The following is a 25,814-nucleotide window of genomic DNA, read 5'->3' as shown; positions in this document are numbered from 1 at the left end:
GACACCCCTGCCCTACACGGAGGGCTTGTGTGCATTTCTCTGAGTGTATTTGTACACGTCTAAGTACGCCTGTTTTCTTTTATCATTCATTACTTGAAGTGGGAATGAAAAAAAAAAAGTCTTTGCACAGTCTGTGGAGATTTTACTTCCTTCTGGGAACAACAAGCATTTCCCCCATAAATCATACAATTTTAGGGTGAAATCTTGAATTTATTGAGAAAATAACTGCTTGAGAAATAGCATCTCATGGTCAAGGTGGCCCTAAAAACACAAACACAAAATAAAGTTTCATATAACATACAGACAGCTTACTCACCCTCTCATACCTCAGCTATTGTAAAAGGAAAATCAGCAACAAAGGCCCAAATAACACAAGAATGATCTCTGGACAAAGAGCAACTAAAGCAGTTTGATATCTGGTTGTCTGAAACACTGTCATTGGAAGTACATGAAAGTCTAAGCAGGAGCAGGCTACATTAAGATGAGAGAAAACAAGTTGAAGTAAAGGTTAGGGGGATGCTGGGTTTGAGATAAATTAAGTTGAGATTAGATAAACTTATCATGAATGTGAGTCAAAGTAATGTATCCTGAAGTGATGGAAACACCCACGGAGGGTGGCAACTGGTAACAGAGCAGAGGGCTGTACTACAAAGTGAGATTAGTGGGTTAACGAGGTATGTTGAGCTTAAAGCCAGAGTTTTCAGTATCACGAAGGTGGCTCTCTTTTTACCTGACGAGGTCTCCATCAGTGCGGAAGAAGAGTCACGTGACGCGTTTGACGTTCCTTTTTATGTGAACGCGCACAGTTTGAAGCAGAAAGTTGACAAAAACCACCTTAGTAATACCCGTAATCTCTGGCTGGGGCTTTCGTTTTTGTCGAGCCGGTGTTATTTCCACGTGACAAATATTAAATATTACTGTTAGACTTTTTTTTTTTCATCTATATGGCTGTCACTGCGCTCCTTGAGAGGGGGTGCTTTTGTCGGCACAACACCTGTTTACACAAAGAAAGTCTGGCTATGTCTAATTTGCTTCGTAGGATACCTCTCAGGGTGCGCTAGGGGGATTTTGCCGGTTCCGAAAACCCTTCGCACTCCTCAGTGACCCCTCACAGTTCACGCTCCGATGTGTAGCGGCTCGTCTATGAATGTTGATGTCATTTTGTTGAGAACTGCTTCGTTTTCTGCTTCTTCTGAAGTTTTACGGAAGAGAAGTGATTTTCAGTGGAGATTTTTTTTTATACCCACTAATTTCAACCTCCAGCACAACCTGCTGCGGAGCCGTTTAGCCGTTCAGCATCAGTTACCATGGTGACGTACCCCGGTAAGAAGAGTTACCTGCTAGTTACCCCAAATCCTGCTCCGTAGTGCAGACGCCAGGACTCAGACAGCGTTCACAGCGACAACACGGACAGCCACAAGGCTCAAAGTTACAAAGTTTACCTGAAGCAGTTTTCCCTCCCAGGACAGCAGGAGCAGAGCCAGCAGCAGGCGACCCAGAGCCCCGGTGACCCCCAAAACACTTTGTTTCATCAATCCGAACAAACAGCTATTGAACTAACAACAGAGGTCAAACTCTCTATTTCCGTCGCCTACGTCCGTCTGTGGGAAAGTCAAGCAGCGGGCGTTCATCACATCTGTCCAGGTGTGGTAGGAACAGTTAGACGTTAAATCCATGGCAACAGCGAAGCAGCTTCTCACGTGCTTCTACTGTTGTGGCTGCTTTTAACTGTAATGTCTTTTATAATGTGGTTTATAATTGTACTTACAAAACAACACAAATTATGGAGAAACAAGTCGAAACATTTACAAAATGCTTTATTTTTTTGCAACGTATTTCCCTTCAGAAATGTCTCCTAGCTGTTGGGCCCAGTCCTTCACCCACGACTTACCAAAATACAGTACTATTCACAAAGTACTTTTCAAAGTGCCTTCACATGGGGAAAACAGACCAAGATAACTTCTAAGCAGATCCGCTCCTGATATGAAATGATGACAAAATGAAAATAATACTAGCAGGCACTTCTGTCATTTGAGGTATGCACGAAACAAATGAAACAAACAGCATCACAGACTGGTCTTTAAAGGCATGTGCTGGCTGTGTGCAGGTAGGCGAGGAGTGGGCTCCACACACAGTGCAGTGCCCAGGCCTTTGGCTCGGTACGGTCTACCGGTGCAGCACGCTGTCAGGTTTGGGGTAGCCAAACAGCTCAAAGTCCGGTTCATACAGCTTGTACAGTTCTCTTCGTGTCGTAATGGGAATCTGTGCAAACCAGTCTCTTTCCCAGCTGGCTGCAGTGCGGTTTCGGGCCCCTGAAGGGAAACGTAGCAGATCATCCACCTCCAGAAGCTTCAGTAGGTGCTCTGCATCTGTTTCCAGGGATTCTAGTCGTCCAATGAAGTCATATTTCACCTGACATGGATGGCACAGACGGTACACCTGAAACACAGAACAAGCAAAACTGCTTTTATATGTGTAGATATTGGCCTACATAAAAACTCTAGATGTTTTTCACCACATTACAATCATGTTCATGTATTCAAGCAGGCAAGCATTACTTATTGCTGCACCCCATTGTGTGTTTGTGTCTGCTCTGAATCAACAATACTGCTCATTTTTTTATTGCATGTGTATTTTAGAGTTTTTCTAAATTGTTAAAACTCTAAACCCCCCTCTCTGAACCAAATGTTCAGTGGCCTGAACCCATTTTGTTTTAATTGATCACTCTTCTGGCAAAACCAAAACTAATTTTCAAATAGTTACACACAATTTGCATATCTAATGTACTGTTTCTACAAAACTCCAAACACATTCTCACTCACTCAAGCACATTTGGCACTGGGATGCACTTGTGATGCATAATGGTAACCACAGGAGGCAGAAGGTAAACACAATTACAGAGCAGATGCCTTCGCTTACACACAACAACTCGAAATTGCTCAAACTTGTTGCTAATGAAGTGATAAAGCAAACACAATCCAGCTCAGAGTGCACGAGGTGAGAAGAAGGTTGATTCCAGCAGTTGATGAAAACAATGTGAGAGGCAGAGTGTGAATGTGAGTGGTGGAGAACGATGAAGAAGAAGGGGATGATGAAGAAGAGCAGAAACAGTCATTTCAGCTGAAATCCGCTGTTTTTACTGGGTGTAAATATTTCCAACTGCCCTTTTCCTTGTTGTAGAATTGCAAGACAGTCACATGAGAGTGGAAGCACTGTTGTCCCAGCAGTGCTTGGACAATATGTGTTACACTTCTAGACACTAAACTCTGTTCTCTGAACCAAATTCTCAGTGGCCTGAACCCACTTATTAAATCAGTCTCTCTTCTTCTCTGCAAAAGCAACACATTCTGTTTCACAAAACACTTTTTGCACTTTAATACACTTGAGATGCACAAGTGATGGTATCCACAGGTGATGAAACCAACACACCCTCACATTTCTGGGTGGTCTTTGGAAAGCCTTGTGGTAGGTGTTGAGCAGCAGGATCATGAGCAGGTCGAGCATCCTGTCCACAGGTCTTTACCAGGAAAAATCTCCTACAGGCCATGGAACTGGCCTGTGGTGACATAGGCGTGGAGTCTTGCAAAGACTGAATCCAGCACACGCAGCGTTTTTCCCTTGTTGCCTGGTTAGTGGGAATATTGCCTGTGATGTAGAGGACATCTTCTGGTCTTACCCAGAAAAAAAGACTTGATGCTGAAGCAGAATGAATCACTTGACTTAAAATAGATTTTGCACTTACCATAACAAAGTCATGATGCATTTACTGAATTCTGTATAAACAATAAACTTTGTTTTTCTGGAGCTCTATGTCCTGAACACTGTTTTCCATTTTTTGATGAAATGTGTCGTATCTCATACGAGGTGTGTCAGAAAAGTTCCAAAACTGGTGTCACAAAAGATATATTTCAAACATAACTACAACAAACTATGAGTTTTCCCCTTCAGATGATCAACCAGCGTTTGCTTTGTTCAGTGCGCGAGAAGAGGCAGTGGCAGGACAAGTCGTGGCTGCTTCACCGACCTCCCTACTCACCCCACCTGGCTCTGTGGGATTTTTTTCCTTTTCCCCAAGCTCAAGAGGGTCTTCAAGGGGACCCGTTTTGAAGACGTGGACGACATCAAGATGGCTGTGAGGACGGAGCTGCAGAGGATCCTAGAAGAATCCTTCCAGGAGTGCACGGCGGTGTGGCAGAGAAGGCTGGGGAACTGTGTTAGACTCCAGGGGGTTACTTGGAAGGGAAAACTTGTAGTTTGGAGGTTGGATTTGAAATACATCTTTTGTGACACCAGTCCTGGAACTTTTCTAACACACCTCGTATAATCAATTCTTTGTAGTGTTTAAGTTTTGACTGGCTTTTTGTAGGATCTGAAAACATTGGTATTGAGCACAAGATAGTACTGTTTTGAGGTGACGGTTGGATTTTGCAAGAATAGTCAAAGGTTATGTGAATGCAGTATGAAAACTGAGTTTTGTATTTACAGTTCTGAGAAAAGGGCAGGAAGGGTCAAGAAATGTGTTTTCAACATTGTAAAACAAACAAACAAAAAAAACCAACAAATTACAAATGAATGAACTTTTTTCTTCTCCAGTTCTATGCCCTTAACACTGTGTTTTGCTTCTTTTTCAAAGATATTGAGTAATAAATACACAGTAGTGTATTTAAGCTGGCTGTGTTTATGACCTGCACACATGACCCGAACTTGTGCTTTTGATTTAGCACAGACAAAACTGTTCAGAGGCGAATGTTCTGTTTTTCCAGAAGAGTCTGATGTTTTGTAAATAAAAAATGTTTTTTTGTGTTTACAGCATGCAGAAAGGTGGAAGGTTTCAAAAAACATAACTTCACAACTGTGAAAAATTGTAACACGGTAGTTTCCAGTCAGCTATTGCACCCTATAGACAAAAATAGATTTAAAAAAAAAGTTAAAAAGTGGAAAAGTTGGCTTATACCACCCTTTTCGAAGTATGCAGATTGGAAATTAGCGGTGATGTTCCAAAGGTGCAGTTTGACAAACAGCCATCAGCACACCCCTCATGTTCCAGTATACATTGTGACTCAAATGTCTGAGACCACTGGCAAAGATACTTCTATTTTGCAATTGTATAATCCTTTTTCAAAAGAGCTTTTTGTAATGTCAGGAATGGCTTCCTCAGTCTGCAAGTCCCCATAAATGTTTAGTGGGGTTGAGGTCATGTGACTGTGGAGGAAATTTCATGACAGTAAGCTCTCCTTGGCCGTCTTTGGGGCCTTCAGGTCAAAGCTTTGAGGTGTGTTGGGGCTCATTATCCTGCTGCAGTTTGAATCCTTCTCCACAAAGATGTAAACCCGAGGGAGGAGCATGTCCCTGAAGAATGAAGTGCGTGAATGTTCTCAACCACCATGTTTCTCTGTGGGTTTGATCCACTGCAGTATCATTCTCTCTCCTGTTGTTTCCTCACACCCACCCTTCTGTTACTGACACTCATCTGTAACTGGGATTCATCGGTAAATAGGATTTTTTCCTCCATCATCCATTGTGAAATGCTGATATGTCTTAGTCCACCCTGTTTGGCCCACCAAGTGTTTGGCCTTGTTTCCCCTCCTGAGAAGTGGTTTAGGGAGCCTCCTCATCCTCTGAGTCGACGACTAGACAGCCTTCGTTTGACGGGACTTTTGCTGATTGGAGTCTTAAGTTCTTTACTTGGCAAATTCTGTATCTGGGATGGAATTGCTTTTGTGTCTCTCCGTGAACAAAGCTTGATGTGTAATCTTCCGACTGGTGTGGTCACTTCTCGTCTGTCTGATCCTGCTTTGGATAAAACTGATCCAGTTTCCACAAAGTGCTTTTGAGTGCTCATTTCAGTCTAGCCATGATTTGAAACTAGGACAGCCCCTCCTTTGCTCAGAATAACAATCTGATTTCTGAAACTTCTGATGTCATACTTTGTGCAGTCACAGTGCTGCATATGATTTGATGGAAACACACAACACAGCCATATTTATGACTGGTGAACAACAACAAGTTGATTTAGTTACAAGAGCTGCTGTTAAGTCGATCAAATCCACCATCTGAACGCTGCTCAAGGGACACAAATCAGGGAACTCTGACCTTTTGTACACAGGACAACACTAATCTGTTTCAGCTTGATTGCTGACCTAGAAACAGAATCAGATTTTTCTTCTTCATTTTACACAGGTCACCACGGAACCCCAGAAGGGACACGGAGAAAAAAAAAAAAAACAGGGAGAGGGGGGGAAAAAACAGAGGTATTTTTTTGCGAGATCTCGCAAAAGTCACATCAATCTTATTGGATGTTTTGTGAAAACTGTGCCTCTTGCTAAGCACTGCTTGAATGTCTTTATATTTTAGGTCAATTTCAAATTAAACTCAATCAAACTGTCGTACAGGTGGGTGTCCTCAATTGTCGTTTCTCCATACTGCCAAAAAGACCCAGAAGTATATATATACCTATAGTTTGTTCTTCTTCTTTCTCTATTGATTTGGCGGTTGGCATCCAACGTTCAGGTGCATTACCGCCACCTACTGAACTGGAGTTACCTATAGTTTTGCGAGATCTCGTAAACGTCATTGCGAGAGCCAGAGAAAGATACCTCTATATTTATTGTTCCTTTCCCTGATTTTTTTCTTTCTCCATGTCCCTTCCGGGGCTCTGTACGTCACAGCTTCTTGCATTTTAAAATGTTCCAAATCCTCAAACTTTCAGTTTTCCAGGTTTCCATGAGTTTTGACATCCACTCGACATACACAACAGTACAATATGGTACACTGAGTACAGTGTCAATATTAGTACAATGAACACTCTGTATAGGAATAATATGTGGTATGGAATTACCGGCTGGAATATCTCATATCTATTAACCCTCTAAACAGCAAAATCCGATGGTGAGTTTGAAAGGTATGTTATCTTTAAAAATCACCAGAATTATAGCATTTATGAGAACCAGAACCGTAAAAACAGAAAGAATCTTCAGAATTTAACTTTCCAATAGCCCTTGTGCCAAATCTAAACTTAAAATTGGGATAATTCATCAAAAGTAACTTTACAACACATGTCCTATTTAAAAATTCACAAAATCATCAATTCCTAAATCAATAACTATATTCTGAAAAAGAAACAACTAAAAACTTTTGCATTACTCAGCACAACCAAGCAGCCATTGGTGACTCAGCTGCAACCAACAGTCATGTAGTCAAGTAGTACAATATCTATAATTTGTAAGACACCATTTATTCCAGTATCAGTAACACCTGTGGGCATTTGGAAAAAAGTTGTACGTGTTGATTTTAGGTTTTTATTTTTCCATTATTATCAAAGAAATTTTTTATGATACTACTTGCTGCTTCTAGCCATGGTTGTGCTGCTTCTAATGAGGTGCAGGACTTTATATTGCTGTAAAAAATGAGTCCACAGTGAGTGAAAATTGGAGCAAAAACTGCTCAGAAACTGCTTGGAGTTCAGAGGGTTAATAAGAGACACAGAAATAGTAATCCGAGAGGTGGAGCTGATGAAATTACCGACCTGATTTTCTAAAAACCCATTTAAAATATCAAACATTGCCTCATCCTGCATATATTTGCATGCATTTGAGTGTGTGTGTGTTTGTGCATGTGAAACAAATACCTGCCGCCAGTGTTCGTTGAAGATGCTTTCCCTCTCCGTCTCGGGATCCAGCAGATATGTGATAAACTGATGAAATGTCGGTTTGATTCCTGCTGCAAACGCCTCAGCCGCCGTCTCTGGCAAACTTCCAGACACATTACCATAACGACGCAGCATAACCGAACCAAACTGCCTGTAGAAGTCCTCGTTGGGCCTTAAAAACACACATAAATACACACAACTTTAATAATGCAGGAATGATGGGACTGCTGTTTAATCAAAAAAGCAGCACATTCCTCTGCCTTAACCCAGCCTACACACATGCTAGACACACACCTTCCAAACTTGTTCCTGAAGGCAGAGATGAGACGCACAAAAGGGTCTCGTACAAACAGAAACTTGGTGTAGTGCTGAAGCTTGACTGCCATCAGGTGGCGGGACAGAGAACCATAATGGCGCCAAAACCTGGTACAGACAAACAGACACAAACACACACAGGGCACCATGAAAGCTCTTCTGTTGGTGGGACGGTCCTCTTAATCAAATTGCAGCTGTAATGCTGTTGACTTTGCCATTCCAAAACCCAAATTCTGTAACTTTTTCAGTCTCGTGTAATACTTAAAGAACCTGCTGATGTTAGAAAATGACTGAAAATCAATGCCAAATTACTCCTGAATGGCAAAGAAATGTGTCTTGTACAGCGCTGCAGATAGAAAAACATGTGCTCAGCTCCCGAGGGGCAGAGAAAGGTCTGTCTGTACTGCAACACCAAGCCCCGCCTGTGGTTTCCACTCTCTCTTCCAAGTAGCAACTCAGTAAATAGCTCCTTTAGCTCACAAACAGTTTGTCCTGTACAGCTTCAATATCTAAGTAATGTGGCTGAAGGAGTAAAAGACAAACTCTTCATTTGTTAATGCAACAAGAAGTAGAGGCAGAATCAAAACCGTGCTCTGAATAACGGGCATGAAGCAATTTACTAGCTGTGCTTCCTTAAATTTCAAGTGAAGAAATAATTACTGTAACATTTCTACCATTAGATTTCACAGGAAACCCGGTGATACCTTATTACAGACAGACTGACTCTCTTTCATCTCAGAGTTGTACATTTGTCTTGAACTTCTGTCAGATTTCCCTCCTGTGTTTATTGTAGGACTGAGGTATGTGGTTTGCTCGGCTGTCCAGTCTTCCTGTTTAGACACATTTTTAGCCTCTTGCATGTTTACTCGTGTGAGACTTTTACTGAGTTGTTAAAAAAATATAGCGGGGCCTCAGTTTCTTTGTGTAGAAATTTGGTTTGTGTTGGCAGTTTTTATGGTTACGGTCCTGCCTGTATGACTGTTCAACATTTTTGCCAAGAAACTGAGCAGATGAAGTGTTCCTATGAACGGAAAAGGTCTGCATTAAATGTGAGACTGACATTGACCGTACTTTGACATTTGAGCTGACGAAGGTTAAGAGATGCAGCATCTTTTTTCCTCTGTCTGCTGCTCACTAATTAAAAAGAGGTAATATGTTTTCTAAGTGCCAGTATGTTGAGTTTCCTTCATTCATTGACTTTCCCCTGAGGGAAGGATTAAGGATGTGACCACTAAAGTGCGAAGATAATTACAAGTGCAACTGCTGCAAATGAGAAACTTGGTTTCAAATTAGGAAAAAATTGGTAGCACCGAGGACACCAAGGTCATTCTGCAATTATATTCATGAATCACACAAAGCACGGTTGAGTTCAGTTCCAGAACATTATAACACTGTCTCTGCAGTGCTTTACATATAAATGAATGTCACTTACATTCAAATCAAATGAGTGCACACAATGCTGATTAAGCCAATCATTGCCAGGTAAATCTCTTTGAATATTGCAGCATACTGGAGGTTTAAATTTGCTCTCTGTGGCAGCGTTCCCATTCCCAGTACAGCAGAAGAAATGCATTGTAATTTAACCGGAAATGATTGGTTTGAGGGAAGCAGCCGTACTGACAGAGATGGAGTGGACTACAGCAGCTAGGAGCACTGCAGAATCTGTGATGGAACAACCCAGAAAGTGTCCAAGAAAAGTTTCTGATGCTCCAGATGAAAAAAGAAATTTAGCACTTAGTGGAAGGATTAGAATCCAAAAAAGGAAGCAATCAAAAGGGAGGCATATGTTATAAGCACACGGCAGCAGTGTTTGTGTGATTAGTGCCAAAGAGGAGATAAAAAAAAAGTTCTACACTGCAAGTTTAATTATAATTCAGGAAAATCAAGTTTAAACATAAAATAAGATTCATATCAATGTTATAAAATTTTCTTTTTTTTGGCTATATTTTCTGGAAAAGTGTAAAAAGGCACATTTACTTTCAGGGGGTACAACTTTTAGGTATTTGCACTTTAACTGAGTATTTCAGTTTTATGCCAGTTTACACATTTACGCTATCTATGTAATTCTGCACAATATTTACATATTTTCACATTATGTCATCTGCCACACATTACCTACATAAACAATTTTTTTATCCTTAAAACCAGCACTGATATGTACCAAATGAACTTTCAATTCAGTGTTTTGCTGTTTCCTTCCCAGAGCTACAATCTCCTCCTCAGAACCTGATAACCTGACAGAGCACACCTAAGCTGAAAAAGGCTGCATGACTTTAGCAACTGAAGGGAGGCATGAAAGGACACATTTAAAGCTACAAATACATCTTATAAATACGTGTTTTTTTAGGTGGCTAGTTCAACATTTCTTGGCACTGCACAGGTCTAGATTTCAATATCCCTCTTAGTGTGTGTACATGTTTGTGTGTCGTACTTGGCAAAAGTGAGGTGGAGAGAGGAGTTGTGTACGAGGTCAGGAGGTACAGCCTCTGGGTCAGTGTAAGGTTTTCCTGAGGAGGGTGAGATCAGAGACTGAGACAAAACCACCATCACTCTCTTCCAGTTGGTGCACGCTACCTGAGCAGAGAACAGCGAGAAGGAGAAATATTCAGAAAGACAAGAGGGACTATGAACATGTGTAAGACTCAAAGTGATGCAAGACGCTGGAAAAACAATGAAACACAGTGATTTTAAGATGTTGTGGTATTCTCTCTCTCTTACTATTTTTCCAACACTTCCATCCACACACAGTGAAGTGACTCTCCACCCACATGCACACCACCTCCCACATGATCACACAAATACACTCACAAGGCAGCTGTACCTTGGGAACGTAGCAGTAGATAATCTGGTGCGTATCATCCACGATCAGGTGATCCAGCTCCCTGTTGGGGATCTGCTCAAAAGCCCGAGTCCTTCCGGGGAATTCCACAGCGCCTCTTCCTGAGCACACGTCCATGATCCTCTGCTTCCTCGTTTCTTGTCCCCTATCGTCGGCAGAGGTCCGGCTGCTCTCCTTCTCCTCATCCCCCCTTGTTTCCTCCTTCCTCTGGTCCTGTTTTTCCTCCCCCTCCTCCTCCTCTGTGTGTGTCTGAGCTGCTCCTTTTGGACTGAGTGTAGTGCTGGAAGCGGTGGTGGAGACATTGAAGCTGAACCTGGCCTGGGTTCTGCTCGTGGTCACAGACTGAGGGGGGCCCACGGTCAGCTGGGAGCAACAACCAGAGGGAAGCGACTCGTGTTTGGGGTCCTGCAGGGGGTAGAGTTTGAAGCCTCCGACGTCATCCCAGTAGACAATGATGAGCAGGATCATAAACAAAGACCCAAGGATGAAAGCCACTCGTAGACCACGCCATGTTCCCATGGCTGCACTGCATCAAGAGGCGTGATTGGTGAGGCGAAGAGGAAGAAGCTATCTCAGCTCCATGGTGGCCGTCTATCACGGAAGGACGCGCTTCCTGCCTGGCCTATTCAACTGAGACAAACAGGAAACGTGACTAAGACCCCTGTTCTCCTTTTCAGCCAGATTGAAGTTAAGAAACCACAGACTGCTACTAAAACTTTTTTTTCAAAAGATTAATGTGCATAGGAGTGAAAACAACAGAAGTAATGGCGTACCAGATTTGTTCTTTCAAAATAAACCAAGCGGTCGTGTCTTCAGAAGCACGATGTCACATGATCAACACTTTTACTGAAATGTTGTGCTTAAGTGTAATTTCGAGCTAAGCTTAGAGAAAACTAGTCAACTTTTTTAAACAGTATGTTTATTTAACACCTATTCTATACTATTAACATGCATGAGGGAAGCAAAAACACCGTTTGATTTAACGCAGTCCATTACAACACCACCCATTTCTACCTCAGTGATGAACACCAAGCAGAACGATCATCTTTCTAACAGTTTCAATAAAAGCTGAAAATATATAAGCTTCATAAAAAGTACCATTTATGGCAAAGCGCTGATGTATTGGATCGCATTAGATTGCACAAATGTTTCTTTATGTTGTTCAGCTTCTGTAGTGTCTGAGCTTCCCCTACAGGCAACAATAAAGTGTAATGTTAATGTAAATCAGTGAGGCAGTTTGTTGCTATTAACAGTTACTGTGATATCAAAAGTTAAAAAAAATACTCTTCTTAGTGTTATAATAATGATTCAAATCATATCCCCAGTCCCAAATTCATGGAGATGTTGATAATATGGAGATAATCACTGCCAGAAAATGCTAATTTGTTTAATCATGTAAACTAATTAACATTTTCCTAATCAATTTGTATGTACATAAATGCGCTGTAACTCTGGTATAACTAAACACTTAAACTGTTGCAGCTTTGCAGCTATATTTCATAATAAGACATGTTTAATTAAGACTTTTGTCCACATGCTCCCCATGAGTTGCAGTGAGGTGGACCTATATCTATTTAAGTAATGTATATACAGTTTTCATGTACAACACTTAAGTATTCCAGTAACTGTACGTGCCATTTTACACTTCTACTCGTATTGTATACACTTATAAAATATGCTGCATTGTACAGATTTACTTTCCCAACCATATATACGAGTACAGCAGTAATCATAACAGATAGGCAGACAAAAGTCCAAGTTCTCAGATAATAGTCCTGTAACTTAAGACAAGTACTCATTTAGAAACAGTAGCTGACACAATGTCATTACAAAATAAGTTGTAGGTGGAGGGCTGAACAATATTTAAATATTATCACAATCACAATATGGCCAGCGCAATGTCCAAATCACAGGAGCTGCAGTGTTTTTGATAAAAGTGAAATGTATATTATCAGAAATAAAGCTTGATGGTGCCAGAGCGACGTCATCCTACAAATCACATTAAAAAAGACTACTCCCACTAAAATCATGACTCATGCCATAATTGCAGTGACTGTCAAAACAACTGCAATATGATTCTTTTTATTCATATCACTCAACCCTAACTAGGCCTATGAAAGCAGGAACTATCTCTAAATAATTAGTGCAGTTTTAAGACTGATTTCATTTTGATTAACATCCTTTTTCTGTTGCACTGGAGAGTTTTCAGTTTTACTTCAACTTGTGCAGGACATTACTTCTTCCCTTTCTCGGGTGTTAATTTCAAAAGCAGGCCAACATAATAAGCTGATGGTCTATGATGAAGCCTGGCTGTGTGTGTCTGACCGGTGTCAAGTCGCTCAGGGGCCGTGGGAACCTCAGGCTCCGCCCGGGGCGCTCAGCTGTCACGGAGATGCGAACAAACGGGGCTGTGGGGGTGGAAGCAGCCTCAGACCGGAGGAGCCCGCTGGAGGGTTTACACCCCTTATTGTCTGCCCCAAAAAAACATCTGCCGTCGGGGTGGGATGGGTGGAGGGAAAAAAAATGGAAAAAATGAGTCTCATAATAAAATTCCAGAGTGGCGCAGAGCAGAAGATCCCGAGGCTTCATGTTTTGACAGAGAAAATGAGCGGTGTGTGTTTCCAGCCTGACTGCAGGAGCGTGTTTGCAGAAATCAACAGCCACAAACTGCTGCCACGCGCTCCACATATACACACACACACGCACGCACGTGCGTACGCGCGCGCGCAGAAGGAAAACACATTAAAGTGTTAAAACGTGAAGCTGAGTGGAAAAGTGTCACACCGGGTGGATTTATACCGCTCAATAACATGTCCGCTGTTTGCAAAGAAACGTGCAGCTCATTATAGTCTGATTTGTGGGACTCACATCACCTCCTCCCAGCACCTCCTCGCTCGGAAACAGCCTTAATTTATACCGTACACCGGTTATTACAATGCGTCCTTTCACCGGACACCGTCCCTCTCTCTAACAGACGCTTCACCTCCTCCCCGCGGCACAAACGCTGGACTTATTTTTTCTCATCCTCCGTCGCTCCCCTCGACCCTCCTCAGCCCTCTGAGGTGCACACAGCCCGGCTCTGTTCCCTTCATGCCCTTCACACCGGCAGCATCACGGCCACGCTTCAGCCCGGTTCAAACGGGAACGTGTGTGTGAGAGAGAAGAAGAGAGACAGAGAGAGAAAAAAAGACGACACATGACCTGAATCTTGTGATTTATCTTACCCCGCACAGGAGCTCCATGGTCGCCGCTCGGTGTGCCCCCTCTCCGTCTGTCCGTCTGCCCGCCCGGTGATGAGACCGGGAGGAGGACGACGGGGAGCTCCACACCATCAGCAAACTCTCGCGAGATTTGGGACTGGGACTCCAGCCACCCACGTTTCCACATGTTCCACACACACACACACACACACACACACACGCTTGCTGTACAGGCTATATTCAGCAGTGGGGATTTAGACTGTTAAAATATAAACCCGCCTATGACGCTGGTTCCCAAACTAAGGTCTGGGGACCTCCAGGCGGCCCCAGAGGAGACACCCACAGACATAATAACAGTGTGATCCAACTGGCAATAATGAGCGCATAACAGACCATTCTGCTGCAAATGTAAATTGAAGGAAAGAAAAACAAACATGTTAAGATAGAACTATCAGATAAGAGGCAAAAAAATTATGACAATGTCATAAATTGAATTTTTCAGTCAATCAAAAGTTGAACCTAGTAGCATCTGTAAAGTCCATCTAAAAGCCATCCGTCCATCCAGCCATCCATTATCTCCACACCAATTTATCTTCTACTATCCCGGCTGACCTCGTGAGAAAGCAGGTGACACCCTAGACAGGTCGCCAGTCCATCACAGGGCTACACTTTAAGACAGATAACCAAGCACACTCCCATTCACACCTACAGACAATTTAGAATCATCAGTTAATCTCAGCATGTCTTTGGACTGTGGGAAGAAGCCGGGGTCAATAAAAAAAGCCAATATCCAATTATCCAGTGACAATTGTACACTTGGTTTAGGCTGATTATATCTGTTAACATCATGTCTTTGTCTATTTTGACCCTGGTGAAGACATATCAGTGCTGAAACATTATCCTGGTTGCACAATGAAAGACTGAATTTAGCAGTAGGCTCCAGTCACATTTTGTACTCTTAAAATGTGCTTGAACATGATTTAAATAAGCTAAGAAGCGCTTGCATTTTGCTGGAAGATACATGAAAAACCCTGTTTCTAACATCCTGACTTAGTATGAGATAATTTTGACATAGCATTCCATTATTTTTACTTAATAGGTTGAAATTTTGACAATACTTTGATCATTTTGAAAACAATTTTAAAGTTTTTTTTGTACTTTCCTGTAAGAATTGTGACGTAGTATGGCATAATTTTGGCTCACGTGCCAAGTTGTCAGTGTGAGGGTTTTTAACATTTCTTTGCACAAAGGAGTTCCCCAAAACAACTCGAGTTACATCCAATACATAATTTATTACACGTTTGTTACAATTGTTGATTTATTCATCTGTTTGTGAGTGTACCTGGGGAAACTCTCCTCATGTAAAAATATGAACATGGCAAATGTTTTATCACCATGTTTGTTTACAATGGATTCCTTTTATGCCAACAAATGTATCCACCATCTATCCACCGCTTAATCCTCACTAGGGTCGCGGGGGGGCTGGAGCCTATCCCAGCTGACTTAGGGTGAAGGTCTAGCCAGTCTATTGCAGGGCTACACGTAGAGACAGAAAGCCAAGCACATTCACACCTACGGACAATTTAGAATCATCAATTAACCTCAGCATGTTTCTGGACTGTGTGGGAGGAAGCTGGAGAACCCGGAAAGAACCCACGCTGCAGACTCCACGCAGAAAGATCGCGAACCGGCAACCTTCTTGCTGAGAGGCAACAGGACTACTACAACTGCGCCACCTTGTAGCCCTGCTGGAAAACAAAACTCAAAAAAAATGACAATAAATATCATACAAAAAATGGTGAAAATTAAATAATTGAAACCTTTTCAGTTCTTCTTTCAGCACCAGTGGACTCATGAGATGTCTCATGTCTACCGGTTTTGCTGTGGGTGTGATAAAAAGTTATTCCACCCAACCCCCTGACAGTAAACATCAAACTTGAAGTGAAAATTTAAGTAGTGTTTTGAGTTTTTGACTGGACTTTGTGGTCACGTTTAAGCAGTTTTTTTTTGTTGTTGTTTTATTGGGCATGCATATTACAGGGTTGTTGTGTTTAACTGCACTATTAACAGCTGTCTCTTAAAGAGTGTTTATAACATCTGTGACTGACGGGGAGGCTGATCTCTCCACATTAAAAGTGGCAGGCCGCCCACCAGCAGGCTACTGAAACTGGCATCACAGTGGCTCTTTCACTAAAAAATAATGTCAGAAAATACTGACGGCATTTACCAAGAAAGTTTTGGACAATGTGACAACTCACTGAGGACTAGGTGGGTCCATTTTTTCCTAAATCATTGCCAACTCAGTCTGAATGTAACTTGTGCACACGAGGATGATAAAATCAAATTTCCTTCTCCTAATCCAATTGGAGGCCTGTTGTTGACTTTAGTTTTAAACCTTATTTAGCAGTATTTTAAATCTTGAGTCATGGTTCAGATGGTGTGTAACCATGAAAGTACATCTGGGGACATTCCTAACTAGGAGGTCTTCAATAAATTAATAATTCATTGACAGTTCTGTTCGCCGTGTCAGACATGACAGTGAAAGTCTGTGAACTTACAGTACATCACGTCCAGTGAGGTTAATGAGGTAAAAGATCTGTGCAGCCCATAGAGTCAATATTGTGCATCAACAGCAGCGGACATTTCCATCGGGGAGTAACCGTGCAGACTAATGAACGTAAATGTTTCCAGCACATCAACACCTAACTGGTCCACGTATGCTGATTTATCTCAATAACAATGACGCAAATGTTGAATATGAAATGCACAACTGTACTGCTGTTATGGACTTGTTAACTACCATATTTTTAGACCAGTTTACGTCTCACAAAAGAAATTATACTTTACCTAACTTTCTGCCATCAGATGGTTTTTGAGTAAGGGTAGAGATGCCAATAAAAATCTGTAAAAAAAAAAAAGTCAGGCCCAAATTTTCACCTTAATGACAGACTAGATGTAGGAATAAAACGAGAACCCTGCATCGTGGTTTGCCTGAAGTATTTTAGGGGCACAAAACATATAGTAGACATAAAAGCGTGAGTGACCTCCTAACTCAAATATTTTGACCTCCGGTGAAAAGGTACAGACATTAAAATCACCCGAGCAGAAAGAAATTTCCCCTTAAGCACACATTCCTTACAGCTTATGGCCTCAAATATAGTGATTCTAGTGGCAGCTAGATGACGCGTAAGAAGCCGAGTTTAGGCTGAAAGGCAGCTGTGCTTTAACTGTGGCTCCTGAGGATGTTGTCATCTGTTTATGAGATGTAATTTGTTCCAAACAACAAAGGTTTAAATCCATCAGGGAGTTTTAAGGCTGCTTAACGTAAAGTACTCCACTGGCTGCATGTCTGCAAACAGGGAGGATTAAAGGCTGCAGTAACCTTTGAGTGATGCCATTTGGCTTGATTTGATTATCTATGGCCACAGGAAAAGAGACATTAAGGTCAAACTGATGTGCAATGGATATACACATATCGTCTCTTTAAAGATTGCGATATCATCCAAGTTGGTTTCAAGCAAACCCATCTGTTTAAAGATAAATGCATTTTTTAGATGTACATTGTGCACAATGACTGATTATCTTATCAAACATAAGCATTGATGTTTTGCTATTTATCTAGCTGACAAATGTGCCCCAGTGCAGTCAAGAGATGCACTAATTTATCACATATCCATTAAAATCTGTGGAATAGTCACTCATCAAATGCTTTATTGATTATGGATGAGTTCAGAACTGTACATACGACTGAATCCCACAAATATCTTTGCTGGCAGTTGAATCTGTCAGCTGTCTATAAAAAGTAAGAAAACTGGGGAAAAAAGACCATCTACCATAGCTCTACGATTTCTAAACATGTATAGTATCAATCCGAAGAGCATCACATTTTGAGAATCGAGAGGCTTCAGCACTTCTACTTGGTAATTGACTGAAACATCAAAATTGTTGGCAGTAATTTTTTCTATATTTACCAAACCAAGTCGACTTGTATATTTAGCATAATGGATGGGATTATGTGACTCAGCTGGATTTCAGTGCCAGGTTTAAACAGAACATGAGATTCCCTCTACAACAAAGAACCAAACGCTGAGACGCAAGCAGGTAGTATTACGTTTGAATTTTTATTTAAAGTTATGCCCACTGCGCACCCCCTCCCTGTGTGAAAGCCTAGTCTGAATGGAGGAGGATACAGGCCACTATAGCGCTCCATCAGCACATTTATTAACAAGGCTACTTGTTTAGTCACAACACCTCCACCTGCCTCTGGTATGGCACTCTGTGCTGCCCTGTAGTAACACACTAGCATGGTAAGGCTAGTTCAAAAACACCTCCAGGAGGAAGAAGGTCCAATAGGAGACGGGGCTGAGATTAGACAGTGAGTGACTTCAATTGATGAATAGAAAAATGGAGGCAGTATTACTAAATACCAAGTTCCACAGAGAATAAAATGGGGCCGATGGCAGGGAGGGACAAAGAGAAAATATGCAATACAAAGTATCCTCTCTTGTCCCTCGATGTGGCTGCTGATCCACAAGGCGTGCTTTGATGATGTCACTAAAGTTGAATAATGAGGCTCAAGATGAACCCCAAAGATTCACAGCGTGGTCGTCGTCCTTCTCCAATCAATGACGCAGTTCCTCTCTCCTCCTTCCACACAAAAACGGATGAACTGAACGAGAGAACAAGGAAAACGCAGTGTAAGAACCTGAGTGCTTTAGGTTATTTAGACAAACAAGCAAAGAAAGAATTATAGAACAAAAGTGGTGGTGTTAAAGCCTCGTAGTTGTGTTGTGTTTGAGAGCTTTTGCTGACCACTAGTGCCTGACCAATACAGTGGTTGGCCAATATATTTTGCTGACATCGCATACAACAGGCATATCAGTATCCAAGTGAAAGTGATCGGTTTCGCTGCGATGGTAACATTTTTTTACTAAGCATACTGCAGAAAAAGATTTCTGGGACTTAAAATGGTTTCATCCCATAGATTGTCTAACAGAGCAAATCCATTATTTAAAATGCTCTCAGCACATGTAGCAGAGTATGTATGACAGTTGAGCAGATGGTGGTGCGGAGTCAAGCACTGTCTTCATAGTAAGTTACTAAGTAGTTTGAGACATACACAGCTGGACAGTTAACAATGACCTCACCAAATCCAACAGAAGCACATACAAAGAATATCCCTCAATATAACAATATCTGAATTTTTTATTCCCTAAAACTAGCATCAGGCCCAAAGATCACCATCCGTCAGGCTCTAAACACCTCAGTTACAAAATGGCTTTGGAGGCTTTTCAATTAAGCAGTCTTTGAAAACTGGAGGAAACACAAACTCTGTGTTTCCCAGAATGAGCAACACTTTTACTGAAGGACACTGTTGTTGAAATTTGCAGCAGCTTTGAGCAGCACATCTTGGAATACATTTAAATGCATTGTACTGGACGGATGGCAGAATTTTCAAAAGTGGATATTTGAAAAAAATCACAAATAGGAATAAAAATCACGAGATGGTCAGATAAAACCAGAGTTGAAGAAGAAAATGCCTTTTTTTTTTTTTCTTACAGCTGATGTGCGAGTGTTACCTGCGTAGGGGACTACAGATCTCCAAGGGGAATGATTTCTTCGTTGATAAAAAACTCAATGGTCTCCTCCTCCCAGTCGTCCACATTGCTGTCCAGCTCATCAGTGTCCACTCCTGGAGGACAAGAGGAAAAATGTCAATATTCTTAAACAAGACTTGGAGGCAAGTGAAGGTCAAGCAGTACAAAAGTGAGAAGCCTCACCTCCTCTGAGCTCGAGGCGGACGCTCTTCTGTTCCTGGTAGATCTGCAGCGCCGCCTCCCGGTAGCGACGATAGTCCTCCATCATGGCCCTGCGCTTGTCCACCAGCTCCTACTCACACACACAAACATTCAGCTTCATTATACAAGACTCATGTTTGGGGTTGTGAACATGCAGCTTGTATTGTTTTACCAGCAGCAGGCTCAGTAAATTATTTTTTACAAATATGCTGCAAAGGAATTCTGAGTTTCAGATGTCTTCACAAGGAAAACATACACGATTGAACAGCACCTATCCAATCTGTTTAGCCCTAGCAAAACTGGTTAATGAGGGAGCAGAACACATTGAAAGGGCCCATTCCCAACAAACTCTACAAATTCAGAGCCAACAAATAAATGTGAACAGCCTGGTTAGGTCAAAGAAACAGAACGAGTCAAACCTTGGAAGCCTTGGATTGACTCAGACGATCCTTCTGCTCAAAGATCTTTGAGTATTTCTTCAGATCCTTTTTGATCATCTGCAAGAGAACAGGCGAGTGTAGAAAGAGCATAATTACTGGAAAGGAAGGGTTCACAGCCACAGATTAAGAGAATGATAACTACATCAAGTGTTGCATGAATGCACAGGATGTTGTAGCTGTGAGCCTCAGATCAGCGTTAGAATCAGGAGCCACAGAGCAGCTCTCATACGAGGTGTCAGAAAAGTTAAGTTTGTCATCACTGGCTCCACACACGTGGTATACAGAGGAAACGCTACCTTGATCTGGTCTACACTGAGCAGGGTGGGAGGTCTGGGTCTCCAGAGCAGCTGACAGAAGCGGTCCTTGTTGTTCTTCTGAAGGAGACGGCCCTGGAACGTCCACAGCCAGTAGGCATTGTCCACCTAAACGCACATGAAAGAGGGAGAAAAGGATGTGAATGGAGGACAGCCCGAGTTCAGGATGTATTTCCATGGACTGGTGAGGTAGCAGAGCCACGGTGAAGTGTTGCTTATGTAGCAGTCTGTACCTTGTGGCTCCACCAGGAGACAGAGGTGACGACGTAGCGACCGGTTGGGTCCCACTCCACATCAGAGGCCATGTAGTGCTCCGCTATGTTCATCATGGTGCAGTCTGACGTGTCCACAAAGGCAAGAGCTCCATTCATACTGCACATACACAGAAAAAATGAAGTTTATGCACCAATACAAAGACATCAATCAACACAGATATCAAATACTTTGAGCCTCAGATTAGCGTTAGAATCAGGAGCTTAGCTCTCATACGAGGTGTCAGAAAAGTTGTTTAGTTTGTCATCAGCGGCTTCTTGTATCAGTCTCCCTCACACACACACACACACACACATGAATATAAAACTGACCTCCTGAGTCCAGCCAGCACCATGAACTGTCCCTGGGGGCTCCAGAAGATACTGTTGGCCTGCTGCTTGTCAAACATCTCTGTAAAAGACAAAGCGACACATTTAGTACAAGTTTACAGCTACATCATTTAAGGCAACGATCTGCCCCAAGTTTGCATATCTGTCAGCTCTACTCACTTATTAGCTCAATTTTGCCGTTGTTTTTGACGTGATAGAAGGAGGCATTGATTCTGGGAGACTCTCCGTGGAGAACAGCAAACTTGCTGCCGTTGGGTTCCCATGCGAACGCTATGATGCTTTCTAAAACGCAAAGAACATAACGGAAGAACGATCAGGTTGTGTCGTGGGAAGGAATTACTATTAGCATGTGTGTATGTTCATATACATACATATGTTCTTACCCTTCATTTCCACCACATCAACAGGAACCTGCTTCTCTCTCATGCGGAAGATTTCAAAGTTGGTAACAACACCCTGAAAAATATAATACACTGAATTTAGAATTAGATCTTTACCAATGAGGTGTCAGCTGTTTCCCCTTCTCTTTCTGCCTCTGACTACCTGTGTTCCTTTGGGAGTCCTGTCCACCTTAACACACAGATAATCGCCATTTCTCTGCCAGTGCAGTTTGCAGTCGACGACGTTGAAGAGATTGCGGACGCGGATCTCCTGACGGGAAGGCAACTGCATCAGAGTCACTCTGGCTGGGATGTCTTTGTCCTCAGGCACCCAGAATGCAATGATGTTGTCACCAGGAGACCAAGAGAAATCCCTGTAGACAAACACCAATACACAGACTCTAATTAGCATATCCGAAACAAATGACATCACAACTTAAACCATGTAATTAGGAGAAACAAGTTATAACAACATCAAAGACTCTTACTTGATGCCAGTAATCTTAAGACTCTTCTTGTCCAGCAAGCCCATAGACTGAAAATAGCAGACATATGGCTTTAATATCACTTGCACATTAAAAAAAAAAACAATACAAAAAAAAAATAATACAACTATAATGTTTTTAATTCTACTTACTGGAGTTTCATAGATGCTCAATGTGTCTGGTGTCATTCTGGCAAAGAACTTCCCATCATGGCTCCATCTAAGAACAAATATTAAACGTTAGAACGCATCCAAACACTGCAGGAACAGCAACTGTAAAGCTAACAAGACTTTACCAAGAATTATTTGTTCTTACTTGAATATGGGCCAGTGTGCAGAGCTCTCGCAGTGGAAGCCTCTCTTCTTCTGTCCGGTGAGAATGTCCCAGATGATGATGGCCTGTGGGTCCTCTTTGGTGTCCATGAGGGGACTGAAGGTCACAACATACCTGGAAGACATCGCAACCACACATGAAGATTCAGACAGCTCAGGCGATGCATCACTCTGCTAACACTACCCATCATTGAGATTCTACTTCTGTACATGATGCAGCTTGTGCCAATGCCTGGTCTCGGTGCACATAATGCACTGAATTTACTTTATATCATTATAGCTATAGATGGCATTCTATTGGGTTTATTTGTAAATGGCAGAATTGGCATACAGTCGTGGCTGTATATTGACAAAGATACCGGCTAAATCCTCTGGACATGTCTTTTCTGCGATAAAATATGAAAAATCAAACAAGCTTTACAACCCAGATCTCTTTGGTATAAGCTTTCTATTTGAACAACAATAAAATAGGATAAATAATGAGACGGGATTGGGTGGGAGTATCATTTGTGATCAAATGTGGTAAGAAGTGATAAAGGGTGTGTTCCTCTGGATTAGGACAGCAGTTCATATTACCTCTCACATGGTGAGAAGTCGATGAGGGACACGCCCTGATGGCTGAACCTCTGGATCTGCTTGAACTTCTCGCCGCCCCACAATGCGATGCCACGTTGATGGAAGGTAGCCAGGTAGGTGCCTTTAGGTGACCAGCGAACGTACGTCTCTGTCCAGCGCTGCAACAAACACAAAAATATTATTAGCCTGCAAACCAACGAGTGCTGGTGAATTATGTTTAATATGACCCCATTATCCCACCGACTGTGTGTATTTAATGACTTACTGCTCTCTCTTCAACTGTGATTGGTTCTTTAGCATCATTGGAGAAAATGGCCGTCCTCTCTCCAGCTTCGTAAATCACACTGTACTGGTCACGGCAGTCTGAGTCCTCAATCCAATGACGCATATTGCCCTGAACAAAGAGACACACAGTGAGAGGAGCTCACAGTATTTCAGCATATTGATTATTCTGCTTATATAAAAACAATCAACCTTATAATTATACTGTTACATTAGGACAAACCGGTTTTTGCCAGACTGATTAAGTAGAACAACCTGACTTTGAGTAAAGAGTAGTATCTGTTTAATAAAAAAGACTCACAAAGTCTTTGAAAGGCTGCTTCTCTGGAGTTTCCCACTCATCACTGATGTTCATGTACCTGAGAAAAACACGTAAAGATTATTCTACTTCGATACCACGTCTACATGCACATCTGTGTATGTTTACTACATGTCTTGGCTGATCATGCATACATACTTGTCAAAGTCAGTGAAGAGGTTGACCCGGAACGTATGCTGCTTGTCAAGTTTGTATCCATCTGCATTCTTTACTGCTTCGAGGGCCTGGGTAGGAGCAGCATACTCCAAAAAGATGTACCTACATGAACAAGACATGAGTTTTACATCTTGACTTCAAAGGAAACAGAGAACATTCAAGAGTGAAACGAAAACACATCTGAGAAAATGAGGTCATACCCTTTGGTTGTTCCCTCAACCTCTGGATAAAACTCAGTCGTGATCTTGCCAAACTTGGAGAAGATCTTGTGTATGACGTTCTTGAGCTTTTCCAAACGCTCAGGGCCCACCTGAGGGACGTTGTCCACCACCACCACCGAGTCTATGCCGTCAGCCTCCTGGGGCTTCTCCCGCAGGATGTCACCCAGAAGCTCTGTGAAGTAGAGGAGGAGGGTTGGAAAGATGAGAAAAGGCAGCTATAAAAGCAGCTTAACACAGAAGACTTCTTCTCTAATCTGTCTGTGTTGGTCTGGTCTTCCAGTCACATTTTCATGCCTCGATGAATCTCAGTTTAACATACACCAAACAACTAACCGAATACCGATTTTTATGGGATTTTCATTGTTGACTTCAAAATTTCACAAACATCAATCATGATAAGAGACGATATGGTTAAATTAGACATACATGGATTTAAATGATTAACTTACGAAAACTGATTTACCTAGCAAACCAAACTCTGAAATAAATCCTATTGTCCTAATATTTTATTTTACTTTTTGGGGGGGATATGTTGAGGCAAGTATGTGATCATTTTGTGGTATTTTTAAATCAAAGTGCAGTAGACTGAAAGGTATCTGTAATACCTGGCCTACACACATTGCAATAAATTAGTGGCCAGGATATCATTTCAGTAAAGTCCGAGTCAAAAGAACTTCTCTTAAAACATTTCTACAGAGACTGATCACTGTAAGTTATGATACTGCTCAGTAACTGCTGCATTAACCCACATTACGTTCACATACGTGTACCAATAAACTGGCAAATGGGTGCGGTGTTGAATGCTAATTTTGCTTGTAAATTGCCAAGAAATCTCTAGACTACAACAGCATGAGAAAGCATCCCAATGAGGGTGAGTCACTGTTCATGTTAGACCTGCAGAACTGAGGGACACAATGCAGCAGAGACCCCTTAAACATGAGTTGGGATCTCTGAGACAGCCCATGTTACCAGCTGCTTCATATGAACTACATACTGAAGGGTCGCAGAGGTGGTCTTGGCCTCAATTATCCATTCAGACAGCTATAAGAAAATGTTTCCCATTTGCTCAGCCGGACTAATGTGCTGTTTCGGTTTTCTAAATGTCAGCGACAAGGCCACAGTGAGCGGCTGTCTGGGTGCAGCTTCAATGGGCGTTGAGTAAGACTGTGATAACGTGATGTTGGGGGCTTCAAGAAAAACGGCGGTGTCGTTGTTTAAATTCCTAGTAACCACGTTTGAATATGTAGGGGTTTATAATGTAATAGTACTGCTACTATATCTCTGTAAGCAAACGCTAGCTAGCTAGCTAGCTAGCTTCGTAGCATCTGAAGTCCCCGTTGCGCTGCTAGCTAGCCGTTAGCAACAGGCCAGAAAGCCGGCGTTTTTCCTGCCGCTGCTCACCATCGTCGTCGACGTCGTCCACAAAGTCCTCCGGGTCGCTGAAGGAAGGCTCCTCCTCCTCGTACTCGGGGTCGTCCACCATATCCACCGTATCTTGCATTTAACAGCGCTGTGAGGTGGATTTCTAGCTACAACGGAGCAGAATCCCAGAAATGAAGCGGCTGGCGGTCGTCGGCCGGTGCGGCACCATGTGCGAAAACGTGAAAATGGACGATGTGACGGAAACGTAGCACCGGAACCTGCTCGTAGGCGGGTGGAGTGGCTGCGGAGGAGCGGTAGATCTGTACAGCATGTGGAGCGGCGGGGCAGTGGCTAAGCTGCTTCAGTAGCTTGTTCGCATGTTTGTAGATCTGTAAACAGCGCAGCCGCCTTCGTTGGGACTCACAATTTGCGCTGAACGCAGAAAGAAAAGGGAAGCTGCGCACCGGTAGATCCGAAACTATTTCCCGCGAGTTGGACGTGTAGCAAAAGTACCAGAAAAAAAAATACATTTCAGTTTTTCAGCT

At 42.3% G+C, this 25,814-nt stretch overlaps 3 protein-coding genes across 4 annotated transcripts in view; all 3 read right to left on the bottom strand.

The window, feature by feature from the left end:
• ern2 (endoplasmic reticulum to nucleus signaling 2) overlaps positions 1-1,532 on the bottom strand; it is a 16,296-nt gene extending 14,764 nt beyond the window's left edge. The window contains exon 1 of the mRNA XM_008284413.1: positions 1,443-1,532. Coding sequence (XP_008282635.1) covers positions 1,443-1,532 — 90 coding nt within the window. The remainder of the gene's footprint in view (positions 1-1,442) is intronic.
• Positions 1,533-1,799: 267 nt separating this feature from the next.
• Positions 1,800-14,120, bottom strand: LOC103359179 (carbohydrate sulfotransferase 12). 2 transcript variants are annotated; one of them, XM_008284410.1, is made up of 7 exons: positions 14,027-14,118; positions 13,128-13,290; positions 10,785-11,432; positions 10,395-10,537; positions 7,943-8,071; positions 7,628-7,820; positions 1,800-2,439 (listed from the first exon to the last, which is right to left on the bottom strand). In XM_008284410.1, exons 3-7 carry the CDS (start codon positions 11,319-11,321, stop codon positions 2,167-2,169), a joined length of 1,275 nt encoding a protein of 424 aa, XP_008282632.1. In that variant the 5' UTR covers positions 11,322-11,432; positions 13,128-13,290; positions 14,027-14,118; the 3' UTR covers positions 1,800-2,166. The 2 variants fall into 2 exon arrangements, with proteins under 2 accessions (XP_008282632.1, XP_008282631.1); XM_008284409.1 differs by lacking the exon at positions 13,128-13,290 and having other exon boundaries at positions 14,027-14,120.
• A 3,984-nt stretch (positions 14,121-18,104) lies between these two features.
• On the bottom strand, positions 18,105-25,524 carry eif3ba (eukaryotic translation initiation factor 3, subunit Ba). The gene is made up of 19 exons (XM_008284408.1): positions 25,309-25,524; positions 23,887-24,079; positions 23,669-23,788; positions 23,513-23,570; positions 23,195-23,323; positions 22,930-23,087; positions 22,337-22,468; positions 22,174-22,240; positions 22,025-22,071; positions 21,700-21,910; positions 21,540-21,612; positions 21,316-21,438; positions 21,139-21,217; positions 20,788-20,926; positions 20,537-20,662; positions 20,220-20,297; positions 19,783-19,891; positions 19,582-19,694; positions 18,105-18,671 (listed from the first exon to the last, which is right to left on the bottom strand). The coding sequence occupies exons 1-18, from the start codon at positions 25,406-25,408 to the stop codon at positions 19,594-19,596; spliced, it is 2,043 nt and encodes a 680-aa protein (XP_008282630.1). The 5' UTR covers positions 25,409-25,524; the 3' UTR covers positions 18,105-18,671; positions 19,582-19,593.
• Between the last annotated feature and the right edge of the window lie 290 nt (positions 25,525-25,814).

Source organism: Stegastes partitus, unplaced genomic scaffold (genome assembly GCF_000690725.1).
Source record: "Stegastes partitus isolate 25-593 unplaced genomic scaffold, Stegastes_partitus-1.0.2 Scaffold357, whole genome shotgun sequence".
NCBI lineage: Eukaryota > Metazoa > Chordata > Actinopteri > Pomacentridae > Stegastes > Stegastes partitus.
This window is presented reverse-complemented; position numbering and strand designations above follow the sequence as displayed.

Excerpts from the sequence above, each read along its gene's own strand:
- LOC103359179 (XM_008284409.1), bottom strand. The coding sequence starts at position 11,321 with ATGGGAACATGGCGTGGTCTACGAGTGGCTTTCATCCTTGGGTCTTTG. Across the intron at positions 10,538-10,784 it reads TCTACTGCTACGTTCCCAAG|GTAGCGTGCACCAACTGGAA; the intron begins GTACAGCTGCCT and ends TTCTCTGCTCAG. Across the intron at positions 7,821-7,942 it reads TTCAGGAACAAGTTTGGAAG|GCCCAACGAGGACTTCTACA; the intron begins GTGTGTGTCTAG and ends TGTGTTTTTAAG.
- eif3ba (XM_008284408.1), bottom strand. The coding sequence starts at position 25,408 with ATGCAAGATACGGTGGATATGGTGGACGACCCCGAGTACGAGGAGGAG. Across the intron at positions 23,324-23,512 it reads AGCAGCCTTTCAAAGACTTT|GGCAATATGCGTCATTGGAT; the intron begins GTGAGTCTTTTT and ends CTCTTTGTTCAG. Across the intron at positions 22,072-22,173 it reads TGAGCATCTATGAAACTCCA|TCTATGGGCTTGCTGGACAA; the intron begins GTAAGTAGAATT and ends TGCTATTTTCAG.